This window comes from Natrix helvetica (genome assembly GCF_964273705.1).
Source record: "Natrix helvetica genome assembly, chromosome: Z".
Lineage (NCBI taxonomy): Eukaryota > Metazoa > Chordata > Lepidosauria > Squamata > Natricidae > Natrix > Natrix helvetica.
Genome location: NC_138554.1, coordinates 80,095,958 through 80,118,847, shown reverse-complemented (window position 1 = coordinate 80,118,847; position 22,890 = coordinate 80,095,958). Strand labels below are relative to the sequence as shown.

Genomic DNA, 22,890 nt, shown 5'->3' with positions numbered 1-22,890 from the left:
CACTTTTCCATTATTAATTGAACCACAGCTACTTATACCATTCAATTATCTGAATTTATATCTACCTAATAAATCCTTAAATTGAATTCAGCCAGAATATAACATTTAAATGTGGCTCATGGTGTCACACAAACACACCTATAGCAGTGATCTCATTTTTATTAACATATGATAAAGTGACAGATATTAAGAGTCTTTCCACAACTTATTGCATCACTGCCACCATGGCAAAAAAAATGTCTGAGGTCCTTGGTCCTATTCTGCCACAGCAACAGCCAGAGGATGCTATAAATGGCTACTTTAAAAATTCTCAATTACTGACCAGGATTTGAAATCAACTCTCCTGATTTGTCACCTGCGGCTAACTATTGTAGCAATCCGGCATAAAAGGACTTCAGGACTACATCTTTTTCTTCCTGGAAAAATTAGAGAACATCTATCTATTTCCTCATTGGAAGTGTGATCCAGAAACAGAAATATCTGGATTTTAGACAAATTCTTTGAGACTTTACTACAGTTCCCCGAGCTTCGTCAGATTGCACTCTTTTTCACTACTAAAAACACATGTTTCTGTCCAAGGCGACGAAGAGCATTGCCTCCCGTCCTTAGCTTCTCCACGCGTATTGCCCACGCTTTCTGCTCAGCTCGCTTTCAGGGCTGGGCTGTGGGGTGGGTGCATCGGCTTTTCCGTGTTACACCTATCCGGCTGGAAAGAAAAAGGGAGGGTCGAAAGGAGCGGACAGGAGCTGTGGGCTCATCGACTGTCCCTAATTAATTTGATGCCGGCGAACAAGCCATAACTTGTAAGCAGGAGCGCTGGGAATGAGAGGAGGAGGCATAAAACACGAAGGAAATAGAGAAAGGATGTAGGGTTTATTAGTTTTTAAGTAGAAAATCCACGCCTGTATCTTGGAGTCCAGTGGAGTCTGAGGAAACACCCCGGCTCCGGATGAATGGCGAAGGGAAAACACGTGAACTAAAGGGGGAGCTTTTTGACAGCCAGTCACAGCCGCGATCTTTCCTGTCAGAGGCGAAATGATTCCTCAGGTTAACAAGACTGAAGTCAGCCTTGAGAGGGTGGAGAACGAGAACGACATTGAGCCCCACTCTCCTGCCTCTACCACCAGCCAGGAATCAAAGGTATCTCTAGCGTCGGGGAGGGGGGTGAATCATAAATTCATAAGATACACTTGCACGCAAACATTCACTGTTTGCGTGCAAGTGTATGTTTATTAGAGCTACTTATATTCAAATGCATTTCAACTCACATACAGATGTTTATTTCTAGTGCCATACCCAATTGTTCATCTTTTCCCATTGGAACCTTATGTGGAAAAGGAATTCTCGAATATAGCTCTGGAGGGGTTGCATGATTCGTTTGGGTTTTTGGATTGTTATGTTAAGTGTATGTGTTTCAAAGGATTCTTTAGTGGGAAAGTTTTCAAGTATTTATTCCTGGAGGAATGGGAGGCATTCCTTTTTTAAAAAAAACCATTACTATATCTTGGGCTTCAATAACTTGAGGCTCATAAATTATTCACTACTGTATTGAATATACTGCAATTTATTTATTATAGAAAAGTTGGTTACTGTTTTAAATGCTTTGCAGGAAGTTTTCAGCTTAACCAGTAAGCAGATCAATAGTTAAAGGCAAGCCAATTGCAAATACAGCTCCCAAAGCTTCCAGTTAGTATTGTCAACTCCAGGAATTCAACCCATCTGAAGAAGCACTGAGGCTTCAATAAAATACCATTATTGGTATTTTAGAGAGAGGACAGATACTGCTATGATTTCCCTTTCCTATTTGATCAATACAATTCCAGCAGGCTTGTCAAAGATAGAAACCAACCAATAAGATAGTGCTCTGAATCATATCATATAATCAATGAAATTGCTCCATGCTGTAATGAAAAGTTAAATGAAAGAACAACTGTGTGGCCTTTTATCTATTTGTGTTGTGGTATACAGGGAAGACTACGGTGACTGATATATACATTACTTTGGCCTATGGGAGAGGTAATTGAGGCCTCTTAAATTTATAACAAGATTGCCATCTAATCACAGGAAATCAATTGTTTTAGAAGTTCTGAGTGAGTTTGCTGCTATTTGAAGTATTTCTTTTTGATAAAGATGGATATAAATACTTTGTGGGAAAGTATTTTTGACAATTTGGAAATATTCTGTTGAATTTTCACACATAAAAATGGGCATATTTCAAACTATGAAGTATGAAATGATAACATTTAAAATTTAAATTCCAATTCTCAAATTTTGGAGCACTCTTCAATGCTGGCAGTTTTCTGTTACACAATATTCAGTTAACTAAATTCAAATGTTGGTATAAATAGTCAAATTAGGCTAGTTTAAAAATGATACAGAACTTTTAGTATATTTTTCAAATGCAGAATAGATGAGTACAGCTTTCTTTCTATCCTTACACATTATATGCTACATGATAGAATAGAATACAATAGAATAGAATTCTTTATTGGACACACAAGGAATTTGTCTTTGGTGTATATGCTCTCAGTGTACATAAGGAGAATAAAATACATTCATCAAAAATAAAAAGATACAATACTTAGTGATAATCAAGGTTACTAATAAACTATCAAATTGTATTAGGAAACAAATGAAAACAATATAAATTGAAAGATACAAGCAACATAATTATAGAAATAAGTTGGAAGAGTTAGATACTAGTAAGGAAGAGAAGAATAATAGTAATACAGTCTTAGTAAATTATTTGACAGTGTCTGATTAGTTGTTAAGCAGAGTGATGGCATTCAGGGAAAAACTGTCCTTGTATATAGTTGTTCTGGTGTGCAGTGCATTTTGTGTGTGCATTTTGAGGGTAAAAATTGAAACAAGGGAATTCTTCTTCTGAAAAATTAATAGCCTAAACTTGGTTTTAGTTTTTCTTGGTTTTTCAGAAAAAAATTATAAGTTCAAAATTTAGTGCACATACATTTCCCCATTTCTAAAAAATAAAAAGAATGGTTGTCCCCAAATTGGAAGCTGTAAGTCAAAAAGGTTAAAGGAATTAGAAAAAGGAATGGGAACGTATCTTTTTTTCTATCTTGAGCTTCTGTGAGTGCCAAACTACATTGAGACTTGTGGTTTGGCCAGAAACTTGAATAAAACTACTCATACTAAAAGATATTATAAAATGTTTCTTATAATCTTGCTCTGTGGATACATAATTGGAGGAAGATTGGGGCTTTTTATCTAACTACTGCTTTCTTGTCTTCTCCTTACCCATCAGTGCAACAGGTGCCATAACTAAAGTACTGCATTTCTATAGGGCAACTCTAAATCAGCTGGCTTCTTGGGGACTGTCTTAAAGTCAGATAGCAATTTACAGCAAATTTCCCAGTGCTATACTGTGTAAACATAAGTCAAGGGTGGCTATTTCTGCAGTTTACTCTGAAGACCCCTGTAACTATTTCTGTAGCTTCTTTTCTATCCTTGCCTTAAACCAAAGTCAGATGTGTAGTCATTACTGATGCAAGCTACAGTTCTATTTTTATAACCCTTTCTATCATATAGTCTTTAAAAAAAGAAAACACTGGGAGTGTTTTCTAAACAAACTGGGTTCTTTGCCCTTTTCAAAACCATATTCTATGAAATCAGTGAGGCTTATTTTAAATTAAGTAGGGTTTGAAGTGCAGAAATTTGAGCTTCGTTTCTGTTTCTGGTTTCAAATTATGGTTTAATAGGTAGTTGCAGTCAGGCATGCTGCTGTCCCATTTAGGCCCTATTACTTCTGAATAATTTGGCAAATATATGTTGCTGAATCCAATGTTTTATGAAGTTCCTAGACATTTATAATTGGGGATAAAAGAAAACAAGGACAAATGTAAATTCCTTAGTTCAAAACAGAACGTTTGACAAGTTTATGCACTAAGTTAGACAAGCCATCACACACAGATTCTTTTGCAATGACTGAAATCCTATACATTGATTTGAACTGTTCATTGGAATCAAAGCATGCTTTTTCAAATAAGAAATAATACAAGAAAGCACAGTTTATTAGAGGGTGTTCTCCTTTCTCATGAAAAAGCAAATCAACTGATTTCAGTACTTATTTGGCCCGTCTTTTACAGCAGACAATTCTTCCTAATAAATAATCATTTGTTTAAAGTATTCCTTGCTTTTATATCGCTATATTTCACAAATGTGCTTTCTATTTCTATTTGATCTTCACTACCTTCTGTGAGGTGTGTTGGGCTGAAAGGAGTGATGGTTCAGTGATTTCATGACTAAGTAGGGACATGTTCCTGGTCTTAAATTTCCATGCTTTCTAAAAGATGGGAGCAATAGATGGTTTGGAGGCACGGCATGTGTCCCTCCAGCACATTATTTTTTTAGTTTCTGCCTGTGTCTCCTCAGATTCTTCTGCTGAAATTCAGTTGCAAAACAATGGTAGCTGGATGGTTTTCTTATTTACATTGGAATTTAATTTTAATTTAATTTTATTAAATTTATAGACTGCCCCCTCTACCTGAAGGGACTCAGGGCAGTGTACAGGCATATTAAAAACCATATACAAAGAATAAATACACTTAAAATCAAATTAAACCTAAGGCTGTACAGAGTAATAAAAATTAGAAATCGACTTAAAACCAACCCCTAAAATTTTTTAAAGTGCAGCATTGAGGGACTAAACTGGGATTAGGCCAGGCCAGCTAAACCAAACAGGTGGGTTTTAAGCTTCTTGCGGAAGGAGCGGAGATCGGTAGTTGTTCTAATGTCCGGGGGGAGGTCATTCCAGAGGGTCGGGCCCATCACAGAGAAGGCCCTACTCCTGGGCGCCGCCCGCTGGCACTGTCTCGTGGACGGTACCCGGAGGAGTCCCTCTCTGTGAGAGCGGATCGGCCAAAGGGATGAATGGGGCAGGATACGATCCCGCAAGTACCTAGGTCCTATCCCATGGAGCGCTTTAAAGATGATAGTCAACCTTGAAACGCACCCGAAAAGCCACAGGTAGCCAGTGCAGCCCGCGCAGGAGAGGTGTTACGTGGGAGTATCTAGAGACTCCCACAATTGCCCGCACGGCCGCATTCTGGACCAACTGCAGCCTTTGGATGCATCTCAAGGGGAGCCCCATGTAGAGAGCATTACAGTAGTCCAGCCGAGACGTCACAAGTGTATGGGTGACTGTGCGGAGGGCGTTCCGGTCCAATAGGGGATGCAATTGGCGCACCAGGCAAACCTGGTGAAACGCCCCCCTTGCCACAGCCGTCATATGGTCATCCATTGACAGCCGGGCATCTAGGAGGACACCCAAATTGCGTACCCGATCCACGGGGGCCAGCTGTTCGCCCCCAATGGCCAGTGATGGAAGCAACTGGTTCAACCGGGGTGCCGGTAGCCACAGCCACTCCGTCTTGGACGGGTTGAGTTTGAGTCTGTTACCTCCCATCCAGATCCGTACGGCTTCCAGACACCGGGACATCACTTCGACGGCATCGTTGGGGTGGTTCGGGGTAGAAATGTACAACTGGGTGTCGTCTGCATACAGATGGTAATCCACCCCGAACCCACAAATGATCTCGCCCAGCGGCTTCATATATGTGTTGAACAGGAGAGGCGAGAGGACCGACCCCTGCGGCACCCCACAAGTGACCGGCCTCAGGGTCGACCTCTGCCCCCTGTCAACACACATTGTGTTCGGCCAGAGAGGTAGGAGGAGAACCACCGCAAAACAGTGCCCCTCACCCCCAACCCCTCCAGACGACGCAATAGGATACCATGGTCAATGGTATCAAAAGCCGCCGAGAGGTCTAATAGGACCAAGATGGAGGAACAACCCCCATCTCTGGCCCTCCAGAGATCATCCACCAACGCGACCATAGCCGTCTCCGTGCTGTGGCCGGGCCGGAAACTGGACTGGCGCGGGTCCAGATAATCAATTTCCTCTAGGTGGCGTTGGAACTGTTGTGCCACCACACTCTCTACAACCTTCGCCAGGAAGCAAAGGTTGGAGACGGGATGATAGTTAGCTAACATAGCCGGGTCCAGGGAAGACTTCTTGAGTAGGGGCCTTACCACCGCCTCTTTTAAGACGGCCGGCAAGAACCCCTCTCTCAAGGAAGCGTTGACTAGCTCCTGGAGCCAGCCTCGTGTGACCTCCCAGGATGCCAGTATAAGCCAGGAGGGACACGGGTCCAATAAACATGTGGTGGCTCGCAGTCGCCCACGCAACCTGTCCATATTGTCAGAAGTAACAGAGTCAAACTCCTCCCAGAATGGCACCTCAAGACCCACCTCCGACGTCCCTTCTGGACCATTAAAGGGGACCCACTCGCTTCGAATCTGAGTGATTTTATCCTGCAGATACTCCCCAAATTCCTCTGCTCTACCCTGCAAAGGGGCTTCCCGCAGTCTCTGTAGAAGGAGGGAGCAGGTCACCCTAAACAGGGCGGCAGGGCGGTTATCTGCGGACGCAATAAGAGTGGCACAGTACTGACGTTTGGCCACTCTCAATGCCACAAGGTAAGTCCGTAAATAGGCTCTCACCTGTGATCGGTCAGATTCAGAGCGTGACGATCTCCATCTGTTCTCTAGGCGTCTCTTGTGGTGCTTCATCACCCTCAGCTCCTCGGTAAACCAAGGGGCCTGGGTGGATCGCTGCCGCAAGAGTGGCCGCAAAGCCGCAACCCGGTCCAAGGCCTCGTTCCAAGGCCCCGGCGGCCGCACTATTCCATGCAGCCACTAGGTCCTCCATCCGGGTGCGGGTCAGGGCTACAGGAAATGGCCCAAGCTCCATCTGGAACCTATCAGGTTCCATCAGGCACCTGGGGCAGAACCATCTAGAAGATTCCGGTTCCGCCTCCCCGCAATGGGGAGCAACGGCTGGAAAGTCAAGGCGGAGAAGTGAGTGATCTGACCATGACAGGGGTGTAATAACTAAATCCCCTACTCCCAGATCAGTCCTCCACTGGCCAGAGACAAAGATAAGGTCCAGTGTGTGACCTCCCTTGTGTGTGGGGCCCTGAATTACTTGGGTCAGGTCCATGGCTGTCATGGAAGCCATGAACTCCCGAGCTACCTCGAATGTTTCCCCTACCGATGGCAAGTTGAAGTCCCCCATGACTAAGAGCCTGGGGGTCTCAACCGCCATCTCAGCGATCACCTCGAGGAGCTCGGGCAGGGCTGCTGATGCATAGCGAGGAGCCAAGTATACAATCAGCAAGCCCAACTGCCTCCCTGGGCCCCACTTCATGCATAGGGACTCACAACCGGTTATCTGTGGCACAGTGGACTCTCTCAGCTCGAGGCCTTCCCTTATGATAACCGCTACCCCACCACCCCTGCCCTGGGCCCGTGACTGATGAAATGCGCGGTAACCTGGCAGGCACATTTCCACGAGGGGGAGACCTCCCTCGTGACCCAGCTAGGTCTCCGTTATCCCTGCCAGGTCCGGCTCCCCCTCCGAGACCAAGTCATTAATGAGGGGGGCTTTATTGGCAACGGACCTGGCATTGCATAGCATCAGTCTCAGGCCCCGGCTCTGTAGGTCCTGACCACCTAGATTGCGGGGGTTGGGACAAATGACCGGCCGTATCCAACGACCACAGTCTCCCAACTGGTTATAGGATCTCTGGCTACCCTCATACCTACCCCTCCCCGCGACCGTTGGGATGGAAAGACCCTCTTCTGGAATGTCGCTATTCCCCCTCCCCTTAGTAGCTCACTCCCTTGCTAACCCCACCCGTCGGCCTGGCACTTGTCCCTCCCTCAACCTGACTAACCCCACCCCCCACCCTGGGACCCCCTAAAATGCTAATATAAAATTTAATTAAAAACTCCCTGAGAGTACGCTTTGTCCACCTCTCTGGATTAATAAATCCCTCATCAAGGTGGGCCCTCGAAAGGGCGCAGGGCCATACTTGCGAGAGGGGGGACTCCCGCAGTAGGATCAAGTCTGCCCTCGAGTAAATGATGGATTATATTATCGGCAGGGCATCAATTTGGTTATAGGGATGGTACAGATGTTAAAATGCATAGTTAAAAAGTAAAAATTCACTAATTCCAGTAAGGTACGAACAGGCCAAAATCTTAGATAGGGTGGTAAGATGGTCAGATAGTCAGCAGATGGTCATATAAAGTGCACATAGACATATAGGTGGTCACATAGTCATATAGATGGTCCCATAAAGTGCACTTAGTCATAGTCCGGCGCCTAGGAGCCTCCTACCTCTTGCCAGGCCTCCGGTGGTAAAGGCCTCTTGCCAGGCCACCAGGAACCCGGCGCTCCTCCAACGCTCCTGCCAGGCCTCCCGCCGGCCACCGACGCTCCTCCTGCAGCCCACCAACGCAAGCCGACACCCGGCACTCCTGCCCGGCCTCTGACGCAAGCCGACATCGGCCCGAATGGCCTGCACACCCGGCGTCTCCAGCTGATGTTCCTGCGCTCCGACGCTCCTCCGACGCTCCTACGGACGCTGCCAGGCCTCCTGCCGGCGCTGCCAGGCCTCCTGCCGGTGCTCCTTCGACGCTCCCGCCGGGCCTCCTGCCGGCCACCGTCACTCCCACCGGGCCTCCTCCGATGCTCCCGCCGGGCCTCTGGGCCTCCTACCGGCCACCAACGCTCCTCCTTGCAGGCCATCGACGCAAGCTCCTCCGACTCTCCTGCCAGGTCTCCTCCAATGCAGGCCGACATCAGCCCAAATGCCCGGCGTCTCTGGCTGACTCCCCCCGGCGTCTCTAATCAATTCCAGCTGGCCGGCACCTTCCGGCCAGCGGTGCCTCCATTCTCGGCCATTCTCGGCTGTTCTCGGCCGTCAGACCACCCTGGGGACCGACTCAGGTCTCGATGGAAAGCCAGGGTGGTCGCTTGCTGGAACTGGCCCTTAAAAATGGCAAAGAGGGCCAGGTAACATCCCTACCCTTCAAACGAGCCCCGCAGTTCATGCGGAGCTCAAAGGCAGACCGCCATTGTCCCGGAAGCTCCTCCCCAACTGGACTACATGAATTATGCCTTTACTAAGTTTAACAAACTCTTATTTATTTTATTTGTTTAAGAGGCAAAAAAACATGGTTCAGGAAATAGCTGCAGCATCCAACTAGAGAGCCAGTTGGGACATCAATGTGTTAAAGCTTGAACCACTTCTGGCTCTTGATGGATGGTTTAAACGTCTAGCATGTAAAAAGTTCAATAACAAACTTCTAGTTTGTTATTGAGAAACCTAGATTCATCTGTTCCTCTCTGACCTTATAATTTGATCTCTGCCATCATACATTTATTCACACATTCAGCCATTAATCAGGCTGAACTGATATCTCCAAATAAGTTTTACCAAGTTCTGATAGTTAGATGAATCAAGGAAGACAAACTCCTGAATTACTTCAACAGATCTGACACTGTTTCAAGCATTCTTTTTTTAAAAAAGAATTTTATTGGTTTCCAAAAAAATTTGGGGAAAAGGATAGGTGGATATACAAAAAAAAATGTAAAGCCAGACTTTCTTCAAAGGTAGTTTCAAAAGGCAGACTTCATTTATAAGTGCAAAGAAGAAGAAGGAAGCAGGCCATCTTGGCTCCTCCTCGGGATCAGGAGCAGAACATTAAAAACTTCCATAAAGCTTTCAAAACAACTCAGCAATCAGCTCTAGCAGTTATGATATAAATCTTTTCACAGAGTTAGTTCAAGTGGCTAATTCAATTTTTGCTCTCTATCTCCATTCCGAGATTGAGAGACAGTCCAAATGCCGCTTTGCCTGAGAGGGGTAGAAGAAAAAAAGCAACCCCCCTCCAATCTTCCTACTTCAAACAGATTAAATCCACAACTTGTAAAAAAGCCGCTACTCTTCAGTTAAAAGCAATTAAGGAGATTGGAGCAAATTTCTCACATCCAGCATTTCAGCCGCTGCATGTAGTTAACTCTTTCCTTCCGGAATCCATTCAGGGAAGGTGCTGTTATGCACCCCCTACGCTCCCCGGCTCCTAAGGCGAAACTGGAGACCCCCCCCATGGCTGCCGCCTATCCGGGGGGTTCCAGCAAGCCGCCCTATGGCAGGTGGTCCCTCCAAGACCTCCTGTGCTCCTAAAAGGAGCCCACCGGAGAAGCGAACAGCAGACCAACGTCCGTCACCTTTAGAAACCGGAAGTCCTCCCACTGTTTCCAGCATTCTGATTAGATTTTCATTTACAGTTTGCACTAATCAGTAGATTTGTTACACAGCTGAATATAAACTCAAAGTATTGTAATTTTATATCATCTTACTACAAGAGATGATCTTGGTACATACAATCTGAGATGATGTCAGAACAAATTACAAGATGGAATGTGTCTGTTTTTATATGTCATTTTAGCTGCAAATTGGGAAAAGATTATAAAAACTAACTTATATATTTGGTTTCATGTATGCTTTCTTAAATGCATTTGTATGTCACACTTATAATCCTTTTGTGAAAAATAATTCAATGGATAACTCAGCTTTTCATGCTCTACAACAACAGTTGGGAATCCTCTAATCCAGTCACCTTTTTGTTGTCACGTGCTGAAAGCTTGTGCATGCATGCAATAATGCAATATGCATGTGACCCCCCATGCATCCCAGCCCCAGGCATATGTGTGCAATCCCCATGTGTACCCCACTCCTACACATATATGCATGCCACCTCCCTCTTCCCCCGAACATGTGCACATGATCCCCACACATGGGTGTATGACTTACCCATTCCCACACATGTGCACTTTTCTCCCGCATGTGCTCCACATGCGTGGCAGACACCGGAAAACCAGCTGGCTGGCAGGAGGTGCTTGCGCATGTGCGGTAGAGCTGAACTGGGCCAATAGCTTGTGTGCCTGCAGAGAGTGCTGTACGTGACACCTGGAGCATGTGTGTCATAGATTCACCATCACGGCTCTAATCCATAGGCCTAATTCAGCTCATAGAAATTCCTAGTCTAGTCTGTGCGCAGCATGTTTTAATTGCTTGGGAAAATAATCAAAAGGTTTAACTGACTTGTCCTTTAATTATTAAGGTACTTCCAGACAGGTTTACTCCTAATATGCATAATCATTTTGCCTCCATTCCTTAAAAAAGGTTTTTTGTGATAAGAAAATAGAAGGAGTATTGGAAAAGAGATTGAATAGAAAGTTGTCTGAATGAGGCATCAAACTTCATAATAAAAGCCTCGTCTGTGAAGGCACCTTGATATATTTTTTAATTTAGGAAAATGGGTATTAATTCTGAGGGCAACTGATATTGAGGTTAAACTGATATTTGACATATTAGCAATATGTTAAAATTCTCAGCACATTTGGGAAACCAGAGTGTCCCCTCTAAAATGCTCTTTGCACTTCTCCTTCAACAGAATTCTCTCTTTCAAATATTGTGATAAAAGATAAAATTCATTCTAATTCTTTGTTAGGTCCACTATTATCTAAGAAGTTGTCAGATTTGTAGATTTCTAGTGATGTATTTTAAATGACTGTCAAATGATTGCACATCATAATGCCTTGTATAGTGAGTATTTTTTTAAAAAAAGAACTCCCTCTTTCATTGAAGACAGTGGAAATGGAAATTATTTACACCAGTTCCAAGGTTGCTATGAAATTGGACGTGCTATAGCAGCGATGGCGAACCTTTTTTGGCTTGCGTGCCACAAGTGGGGGGAGTGCAGGGGGGTCGTGTGTGGGCGTACCGCACCCATAATGCAATGCGCAACCCCCCAGTGTGCATGTGCGCACAACAGGAGCTCCCAACCATTTTTACATGTTTTTTCACCCTCCCCAGGCTCCAGAGGCTTTATAGGAGCCTCGGGAGGGTGAAAAGAGCCTCCTCCGCCCTCCCCGGAGGCCCTCCGGAGGCATCAGGGATCGTCCAGAGGCTTCCCTGAAGCCTTTGGAACGCTTAAAATGACCCTCCGAGCAAACCGGAACGGTTTGCTCGGAGTGTCGTTTTAAGCGTTCCAAAGGCGTCAGGGACCGTCCGGAGGCTTCCCTGACGCCTTCGGAGCGCTCAAAATGACCCTCAGAGCAAACCGGAAGCACCTCGAGTGCCCTGACAAATGGCTCCGTGTGCCGCCTGTGGCACGCGTGCCATAGGTTCACCATCACTGTGCTATAGGAATATGCCCAGCAGGGGTGGGTTTCAGCTGGTTCAGCCTGGCAGCCACCACGCACACCAACCTAGCCCGCCCAGTGTCAACTTCCGCAGATCCCCGCCAGCCCAGATGCTGCATTCACACAAAACAGAAGTCTGGGGGAGGGGGAGGGGGCAGGTGGCAGAGATCCAAATTGGCTCTTTCAGCAGGGCCTTTCCAACGCTGCAATTCCAATCACAATGGGCAGAGTCAGCCTGCAATACTGCATTCTAACCACTGTGCCACCATGGCTCCTAATTGCTGAAACAGGAAAAACATTTAATTTTCTAAATGAATTATTTTGTCTATTCTTGTCAGAACAGTTATGTTAAAAATAGTAAGTATACCTGGTTAATATACTTGTATCCCAATGAGCCTTGGTTCCATGGGCTCAATGAGAAAACAGCTAAAACATAGCAGCTAAGCTACTAATAGCCAGTGAGAATTTACTCAAAGATCATTTATACCATTGCACCATTGTTAACTTTCCCTTTTAAAAAATTCAAGAAATAACCCATGTCATTCATTGAATAGGCCCATACCCATTTCTTAGACAGTAAACATATTTTAATTAAATTTCCTAATGTAAAAGTCTGGTTTTCATCTAGGGCAGGGGTGTCAATTCAAGGCCCAGGGGCAGCATATAGCCCACAGGGTGCTTAAATCTGGCCCCAAGGCCACCCTGGAAACAGCAATGGACCAGTCTATTGTCCCTCTGCCAGTGAAAATGGAGTTTGGGAGGGTTGCGTGTAGCCCTCCTGAGCTCCATTTTCACTAGCAGAGAGTTGCAGGAAGCTGTTGCAGCCAAAAATGGAGCTCAGGAGCCCGTTTTTGCTAAAAGTGCCCTGACACAAGTTACAGTATGTCAAGCTGGCCTCGCCCACCCTGGTCATGTCTCCTTGCCCCCCCCCCCAGGTCAAACAACCCTGATGCAGCCCTCAATGAAATTAAATTTGACACTCCTGATCTAGAGTCTTGGCAAAGCTAATTAGTTTAAAATCATAGTTTGTTTGTTAAATAAACACACACATTTCCTGCTTAATGGAATTAATGCATTCTGAGTTTCCATTGGTATATGTTACCAGCTACTGAATATTTTAAAAGGCAGAGAATAGCATATGGACAGTTTATTCATTCTGCTGAATAAACAGCATACAATGTGCAGTTGGAAGGGAACATGAAAACAACTCTTATAAATCCACAGAGAGGATTTGACACTCATCTGCAGCTCTAAAACTATTACCATATTTTAGCATAAAATGGTAAGTATTGTGAATAAACAAGATTTGTTATATTGAAAAGGAAAGTAATTAGCCAGTCTTATACAAATGGTGTGAAGATTTCGAATAACAATCTTCATGGATCATAGTTGTGACTAGCCTGCTTTTAAACTTTCAGATGTAAATATATTATTGGAAATTTCTTTTTCCTCTGTCCTTGATTTTTCCTAGATAGCTTTTCAGTTCCATTTTATGAATAGAGGATTAGTAAATTGAAAGTAGTATGAGTAACTCGAAGTAATTTATTCTGATTCAAATCACTAATATTATACCATCCAGAATAGAATAAAGTATTAGCTGCCCATCTATGGATAAATACTACTACTACTATGTAGTAGTTAGCATATACAAACCAAAAAGTTGCTTTGGAGTATTGGGTGCAACGACATAACAACTGATGGCAACTTCTTAAAACAGTTACTCTTTTTTCAGGCTTGCACAATTGCCTTCCACAGCTGCAGTGTGATCTCAGAATTGATTTAAGAAGTTATTAATGAGTATATCCACACTTTATAGCAACAAGGCAATTCTAAAATCTCTACTAATGGCCATTTCCATATTTTCCTTCATACAGCAAAAGCTTATACAATAATTGTTTTTAGATTAATTATTACAATAATGGCAAGTAAAGCACGTGCATCATGGAGATACAAAATCTGGTATATTGTCAGATTTGCAAGTTTGGCAGTAACTGTCAAAGAGTTGCAGTTGACTACTATTTGTTATATTATTGTGGTCCAATGATTCTATGCCCACCTTTTTAGTTGATTAAACTTCATTTCTTTAACTGTCATTGGGTTTCAATCTGTGAAAATCACAAACAGAGATAGATGATAGATAGATAGATAGATAGATAGATAGATAGATAGATAGATAGATAGATGATAGATAGATGATAGATAGACAGACAGACAGACAGATGATAGATAGATAGATAGATAGATGATAGATGATAGATAGATAGATAGATAGATAGATAGATAGATAGATAGATAGATAGATAGATAGATAGATAGATAGATAGATAGATAGATGATAGATGATAGATGATAGATAGATAGTCAGACTTTTTTTTCTTATTCTCTCTTTAAAAAAAAATACAGTCAAAATCCTCCAATAATAGTATTCTTTAAAATAAAAAGATACATTTTGGAACACAGTTACCTATCTGTTTGAGCTGAGTTGACAGAAAATATAGCTAGGAAATTTTAAGTGGTGAACTTTAATTTGGAAATAGTACAGTCAGCATGTCAAACATTAAACATTGCTGTTCACTCACATTAACAAAAGATTTATTGTGCTGGTTTCAGACAACTTAGGGAGAGCAGAGCAGACAAGGAGAACAGGTTGTAGTTCTTTGCTTCTTCCTTTGAAATGGATCAGTGATTTGGAGAACTTAATGAACAAAGAGATGGGCCCATATCTTGGAACTGTTTAATGTGTAATAAAGAAAACCCACCAGAAACTTTATCTCCAGTATGTTTTTAATACTTTTCATGATTTAGATATTAATTATTTAACTAAGTCATGGATGTTTTAAACTCTGTTGATTTAATGCTACCATGTGCTATTTTGCAGGCAATGTTTTATAAGAAAACTCTTAATAAGTTTTGTTATGCTAATAAATGTGTGTACCCACATTTATATGAATAATTTTATTTATTTATTTAATTTTATTAAAATCATGTGGAGACTAATTTACCTGTACTTATAAGTTAATTCAAAAATACTTCTAATCTATAATAAACATGAAGCAAAATTGATTGTATGTGTGGAACATACAATGTGTGGAACATACAATATTTTCATTGTTGCCAATGTAGCTGAAAACTTTAAAAAGTAAACAGAAAATAGCTTTAAAGATGTGAGAAATTTAATTTCACATGCATTGGGGGCAGGGTAGGTGTGAAAAATCAGAATAGTTTCTTAAGTATTGTATAAAACTTCACTGGCAATTAAACTTAAAGCAATAATAAATACAAACTTTATTGGATTCTTAAATTACAGAAAAAATATATGCATTGAAACTAACAGGAATTATATTGGATTATATTTCTATCCAATTGTTAGTAGCACCAGCAACACATAGCTAAGCTCTTTAAAAAAGTCTTCAGACTTTTTTCCTTTTTCTTTTTTGGGAAGACACTTTTTATTTTATGGTTTCATTAATTGTAATATAAATATCCAAATTCATGTTTAGTCAATGCGTCTATTAAAATAATAATTTTTAATAATGAAAGAAAAGTTTCATAACCAGGTTATAAAATGTTTTGGTTAGAATAGATTCAAGAGATTCAAGATGACTCAGAGCCTGGGTGTATATATATATGATTGCTTCTGTGATTATATTGATTCTGTGCTTCTGTGATTTCTGATTCTGTCTTCTGCTGCATCAGTATTGTATACATGCATCATGCTTTATATTACTGTATATAAAGAAGTTTCTTTTATACATGAATCCTGGTAAATTATTTATTTGTGTGCTGGTTGAATTGCTGCAAACTCTTAACAGATCTGCATTAATTGGTTCATATCTCCTTGACCCAAAGAACACAATTGAAGGCCAAATATGGCTTTTTCAGTGTGCATATTTTCCAATGAGAAAACCAAGACAGGAAGATTGTTTAATTGCAATTTATAGAATATTCAGACAAAAGGGATTCCTCATTCAAAAAGGGAACCCCGATCTTTAGCTTACATCCACTTTTATAGTTAACATAACAAAGAAATCTGAAAGAGGAATGTTGATCGGACAGGATAACCCTGCCCCTTCACAAAAATGGACATGCAGACTGTTCCTGAGGGCTTGGGAGGGCACAAATGAGTGAAAATAGGGCATCCCCCCCCCCAGACCCCAGGAGCACTTCACATGCCTCCTAAAGTCTATGCATGCCCTTTTTAAAAGCAAAAATGGGCCATTTTTTCTCAATCTTCCCCCCCCCCCCCCAGTCCCGGGGAGCACTTTGCAGGCCTCTCAAAGTCTCTGCATCCCCCATTTTTCACAAAAAAATGAGGCATGCAGAGGGTTTGGGAGGTCTGCAGAGTGCAAAAACTTTTTTTTAAATTTACCTCTTCAAAATTTTGGTACATATTATATTCTGAAAAATGCGGTATGCTTTCTAAGGACATAATGGCTTTTAAAAACTTCACTGGTATCAATAGATGTTTTTAAAAATTTTCTTTACCCTTCCTTTTTCTTTACTATCAAAGAATGATTAATATTGCAGTAATCCCACTCTTGACCAAATATCCACTTTAAAGACAATGAAATCAACATTAGTTTAATAAATCTTAAGAAAAAAACCTTAAGATTTATGGTTGTTATCATCCTTAGTTTTTTTTATTATTATTAACCTAAAGTATCACAAGACACAATCCTGTCAAAATTAGGCACTTGAAAAACCTGCTGATTTCACTGGAAAACTTTAGGTTTTTTTATGCTTAGTGAATTTTTTGAGCTCTTAACAGAGTTTTCATTGGACTTCATCACATTATAAAATAATGTAAGTTATTAAGACATGTAAGGACAAAGCAAAACAAAGAATTCTTCATATTATGGAGAAAATGTAGTTGTGAATTTTAATTACAGTAGTAAAGAGCAAGAGCTAAAAACACAAATGAATCTAAAACATAAACTATATAATTATCTTGGCATGTCTGCTTCATTTTGCATACGTTGTTTTTTTCAACAGGGTTGTCTTAAAACACAAATAAAATGACTCACAAAATGACTTGGATAGTTAGTATCTTTGGTGAAAAGGATCACTGCAAATTTGCCACCTTTATTATAGAACACATTTTACAGAATTCCTACATAATCTCAGAGGAGCAACTCTTCATTATGTGCAAAACAGCAAAATACAGGTAAACCCCATTTATGAGCATTCCCTTAGTGAATGTTCAAAATCAATGCCCCCTAACATATCTGAACAACATCCGAAACTATGAATTTTTCAGCACCACAGAAGTTTTTTATCCTTACAAACAACCGCAGAGGCTCTGCAACATTCGTTGCTGGCCAAGATGGAGTTCTGAGGGGTGGATCTGCCCTTCAGAAGCCCCATTCGGCCAGCTACAGGCTTCCCCAGCCTGTTGAAGGCTGAAATGGAGCCTCTGGGGCAGGGGTGGGTTTCAGCTGGTTCTAACTGGTACGCTAGAACCCGTTTGTGAAATTCAGCGTACGTTTTAGAACCCATTCGTCAGGTGGCACAGTACCGGAATGCTGCCTCCTGGCTGCCCCACCACGCTTGCTCCCCCCACCTTACACAATCTCCTTTCATTCTCCGTCTGCCTCATTCACTTGTTCAGGTAGCAGAGAACGAAAGGAGATTGAATAGCCAAGGACAAAGGAGCCTGCAGCCTCCTTCATTCAAACGGCTTTCTTGAACGCCTTCTTACTTTCTCCGGAAGGTGTGCAAGAAAGCCCCCCCCCCCAATGCCCGAAGTGAATGAAGGATGCTGCAGGCTCCTTTGCCCTTGGCTACACTATCTCCTTTCATTCTCCATCTGCCTCATTCACTCATCCCAGCCAGTAGTAGCTTTCTCCTGGATTCCTCTCTGCCATTCCTCCTCCGATCTCCCAAGTTCTTTTCCCAGCCTGTGATAGCTTTCTCTTGGATTCCTCTCTATCTTCCCTCCTCCGATCTCCCAAAGTTCTTTCCCCAGTCTGTGGTAGCTTTCTACTGGATTCCTCTCTGTTCCCTCCTTTTCCAATCTCCCAAGTCCTTTCCCCAGCCTGTGATAGCTTTCTCCTGGATTCTATTCTATCCCCCCCTCCACCGATCTCCCAAAGTTCTTTTCTCAGTGTGTGATAGCTTTCTTGTGGATTCCTCTCTATCCCCCCTCCTCCCAAGTTCTTTCCCTAGCCTGTGATATCTGTCTACTGGATTCCTCTCTGTCCTCCTTCCTCCAATCTCCCAAGTTCTTTCCCCAGCCTGTGATAGCTTTCTACTGGATTACTCTCTGTCCCCCCTCCTCCGATCTCCCAAGTTTTTTCCCAGCTTGTGATAGCTTTCTACTGGATTCCTCTCTGTCCTCACTCATCTGATCTCCCAAGTTCTTTCCCCAGCCTGTGATAACTTTCTACTGTATTTCTCTCTATCCTCCCTCCTCCGATCTGCCTAATTTCAGCCCTTAATCCTCCAGTTACCTCTTTTTGGGAGTTTTCCTCCTTTCTCCCCCCCCCCCCACTTCATTGGAGTCCCAAAAATGTTTGCCACGTGGGCATGGCTTGGGAGTCATGTGACTGAATGTGCATTAGTGATGTCAAGTTGGCCATACCCGCCTTGGTCACATGGCAGCCAAGCCACACCCACAAAATAGGCCACACCTATAGAATAAGTTCAAAAATATATTGAAACCCACCACTGATCTGGGGGCTGGATCTGGGCCTTTGAGGCTCCATTCAGCACTCTACAGGCCTCCCCTGGCCTGTTGCAGGCCAAAATGGAGTCTCTTAGAATGCCATGGAGGGCAGAGCAGAGCCTTGGAGGGCTAGATCCCTTCCCCTGCGACTCAGATCTGGCCCTTGGAGGCTCCATTTCAGCCTGCAATGGGCCAGGAGAGGCCCATGGCAAACCTCAGAGAGTCTAAAAGGGGCGCACATGGCTGAAAACCATTCCTCAGCCTAGGTTCCGTCCCTTAGGGAAGCCAATAGAATGCCAGCATTGCTATCAATTTGGCCACAGAGCATCAAAGTGCTTGGCTCCAGCCCCAATATCACAACCGTGTGCACTAACTGCCAGAGCGATAAAGAAAAGGATCCAGAAGTTACCACAAAAGAGTCTTCTATTTTTTTTATTTTTTATTATTCGTATTTATAGACCGCCCCCTCTCCCAAAAGGGACTCGGGGTGGTGTACAGTCACTAAAATGCGTTATAAAATACATACATAAAACAGTTAAATAATTAAATACGTAGGTGGAGGAGGTTGCAAGACTGTATATAGAATAATAAATATGGGCCAACAACCTCTGGAAGAGGATCCCCAACTTAAGGTGACAAAGAGTCCTATCAAGGGGGAGGCCTCGGAGGAGGGAAAGGCTGAAGATGACCCAATGGTTAGTGCACCCATCCACCCCTTTCAAATAAAATGCAACCTCCAAGTGCCAGAAACTGGAGTGGAAGGGGAAGTTGGGGCAATTGTGGACACCGGTTGCACTCGATGCTTAATCAGCATGTCAATTGTGGAGCAACTAGGTATGCGTACAAGACCCCTAACCCATCCCATTTCATTCAAGCAAGTGGATGGAACATTGATTGGAGGGGCCCCAGCCACTAACATTACCGTGTTGGTAAAGTTGATGATAGGGCGCCACTATGAATTCCTCTGGCCCTTGGAGGCTCCATTTCAGCCTGCAATGGGCCAGGAGAGGCCCATGGCAAACCTAAGAGAGTCTAAAAGGGGTGCACATGGCTGAAAAGCTTGAGAGGAGACTGCTTGCTAGATCTTCATAAAGTAAGTGACCTGAAAAAAAGAGCTGACGTTGTGATGATACAGATATGTGATCTCGGAGCTCCGAGATTGCAGCTGATACTTTTACTGCTGGGTGGTCCATCTGGACCTGAACCATCCCAAAGAGATGGTGACAGGGAAGAGTATGTCTTGCTGATCTCAGGGACATCGCAAAGTCCCTGATTGATCCAAGAGAATCTCTTCTAGCTGGCGAAGTGCAGCCCCAAGCTGCTGAAGTTGGGATTGCTCCACAACCAGAGGAAAGCAGAAAGAGAAGTTATGTCCATCTGATGAGGAAATTTTATTTTTACAATAGAGGCTGTCCAAAAAAGATTAAAACCAAATCAAACTTGTAATGAAAAGAAAAGAAAAGAAGCAGTGAATTTAAGCTATTTTGGACAGTGTGTTATCCTTTTTTTAAATTGTCTTCTATGGATGGAAGTTTTGCAAACACTTCCTACTTTTTAAAGTGAAAGTATTGGCTTTTCTTCTACTACTTTTTTTTAACCTATGGATTAAATCTTTTTTTATTTATTTTAACAATACTGGCTTGGATGGTTTTTTTTTCTTTTTATTTTGTTCCATTTAAGAGCCTTGTTTCTTTTAAGCTTGGAATATAAAGAGGATATAAAAGGAATATAAAGAGAGCAGTAATAGCAGAGGGAAAAGAAGTTGCCCCCACTTGGAGGTTGGAGGCTGAGTTCTGGAAATATTTTTCTCTCTCTTTTCTTTGATCATTTTGACCTAGCACTTCAAAGGTTTTAGCTTGCAAAGAGATAAGAAGGGTTGTTTATGCAGGTGCCCTTTGGATGTCTCCTTGGCAGTGAGAGAGAAGTGAAAAACAAAGCTTTGTTTTCCAACTAGAGTGACAGTGTTTATAAATTGGACAATGACACAATACCAAGAAGAAACCATAACATTACAATAGATTATGTTTGAAATTCAAAAATTATTAGAAACATCAGAGAGAATTGAGAAGAAATTGGAAAATATAGATGGTAATATAGCAAAATTTGATGAAATTGAAATAGCCAGCTAATGGAAAAAGTGAAGGTTAGAATCTCAAAAACTCAAGGGAAAAATGAACAAAGAGGCAAGATAACTGTGGATATTGACAGTGATATGTGCGTGGTTGGAAATGGAAAGAATGGAACATGGAAAGGGAAGAGAGATGGACCCCAGATTTCAAGGTATAGAAGGAGAAAAAAGAGAAGAATTGATGGATTTAAGGAGAGGAACTTTGACAAAAGCACTACTGATAACCAAAGATAAGCTGATTAAAGAAGCTGATGGAGGATTTCCAGAATTTATAAGACATGCAACAAGCAATAAGGTGCGAAGAGAAGTCCCCACAAAGTTGATTAAGGAAATAACCAGAAGATTAATCCCACATAAGGCAAAAGAAATGAGACTATATTACTACTGGAAAGACACAGGTTGAGACATATGAAAACTATTAACAAAATACTAGCTAAATAGTTAAAATAAGAGCATTATGTTAAAAATGAAGTGATAATCGATATAGCTAGATAGATAATTGATAATGATATAATGTATACATATGTATTGGTTTGACCAAGAGAAAATTTGGTATACATTTTAAATGGTTTTGAAACTTAGTTATGTATGAAAGCCTATAATATTGAAATTGGATATAAATTGTAAACAGTGTGTCAGGCCTGTAGTTATGTTCCTTTTGGGATTTTTGGCCTGCCATACTTTATTTTATTTCACTATGCTGTTTCATTAGTGTAGTAGTTGGGAGGGGGAATAGAAAAGAGTAGAATGGTGGAATGTGTTGTTGTCATTCTTTTCTAGAAGCCAAGGTCATCTTTTGTCTCAGCACCTTGACACCTGACCGGAACCAGCGGGGTGGAGATGCCAGCGTGGAAGAAGAAGATTGGACCATGTGATGGATTTATGGGTGTGGGCATAAGAGCATGAACTTTCAACTGGGTGGAATCCCAGGAAGCTCGTCAGAATTGGGATTCCATAGATGTGCTAAGATGTCTGACTTATTAAATTGGAACTTTAAGGAAAGTTTTGCCTTCGACTCTGATTTAATTCTGCATGATACTTGGAATACTGACATTATCCCAATTCTCCCTTTAAAATAAATCACCAGACCCGCATGGGGAGGGGGGCTGGTGAGGTGTACTGAACTCCCAATGCTGACCACATCAGTGTAAAATATCAGTGAACAATTAAGATAAAAAAGCTAATGATGAATTGCTTCTCTGAAGTTCTTCCGAAGTGCAAAAGAATTTGCGTGGGAGGAAATTTTCATCTGTATAGCATCTGGGAAGATGCACGCACAGCCAGAGGGGGATGGGTGGAGGGGGCTCCCAGACCGACTTCTTCAGCCAAACGTGAGTCAATCTTTCCCCACTTTCACTAGTAAAAGCTGCAGTGAACTGGAGGACTGGAGTGGAGATAATTATTCCTTCCAAACAGCGATAAATGAAATGACTCATTACCCTGCAACTGAGTTGAAGGCAGATTCCCTATCAAAATGGGAAATTCAACCCAGACAGCAAGAAGGGATTTGACCAGCATCTTTCACTTGCCAGCCACCAGAAATTGGGCTGCAGTGTGTGAATGAAGCACCACCAGATTGGGTTTTCTTCCCAGAGTATGGATGGATAAGATGCCCCTGGGCACCTCCTTTGCCATCAACATGGGAAAATCCTCCAAGCCAGCAGAGGGGACCTTGGCACATAAAACCCCCTAGCCAGCCATTGTTGGTTGAACTGCAACCTGTGAATCAGGAAACCCTGGGATGGGTCTTAACCCCAGGTCATGGATGGAGGAGATGCCAGTGAGCACCTGCCCTCCCTCAGCAGATGGCACCATGGCAGATAACTGGGCAGTGGCCAACCAAGGAATTGACCTACCCACCGGTTCCAGTCTCCCCTGCAATGCCCCAACAGGTTCTTACCCACCTTCCTACAGAGAAGAGTTCTCAGCAGTGGATGAAGAGGTGAATGAGGGGATTACTGGAGGATGGGTAACAGAACAATATGATGAGACCATTCCTAAGCCTAGAGATGCTACTAG

At 42.6% G+C, this 22,890-nt stretch overlaps 1 protein-coding gene across 1 annotated transcript in view; it reads left to right on the top strand.

The window, feature by feature from the left end:
• Positions 1-838: 838 nt before the first annotated feature.
• STAC (SH3 and cysteine rich domain) overlaps positions 839-22,890 on the top strand; it is a 195,318-nt gene continuing 173,266 nt past the window's right edge. The window contains exon 1 of the mRNA XM_081933459.1: positions 839-1,140. Within this exon, the coding sequence (XP_081789585.1) occupies positions 1,036-1,140 (105 nt within the window). The 5' untranslated portion in view covers positions 839-1,035. The remainder of the gene's footprint in view (positions 1,141-22,890) is intronic.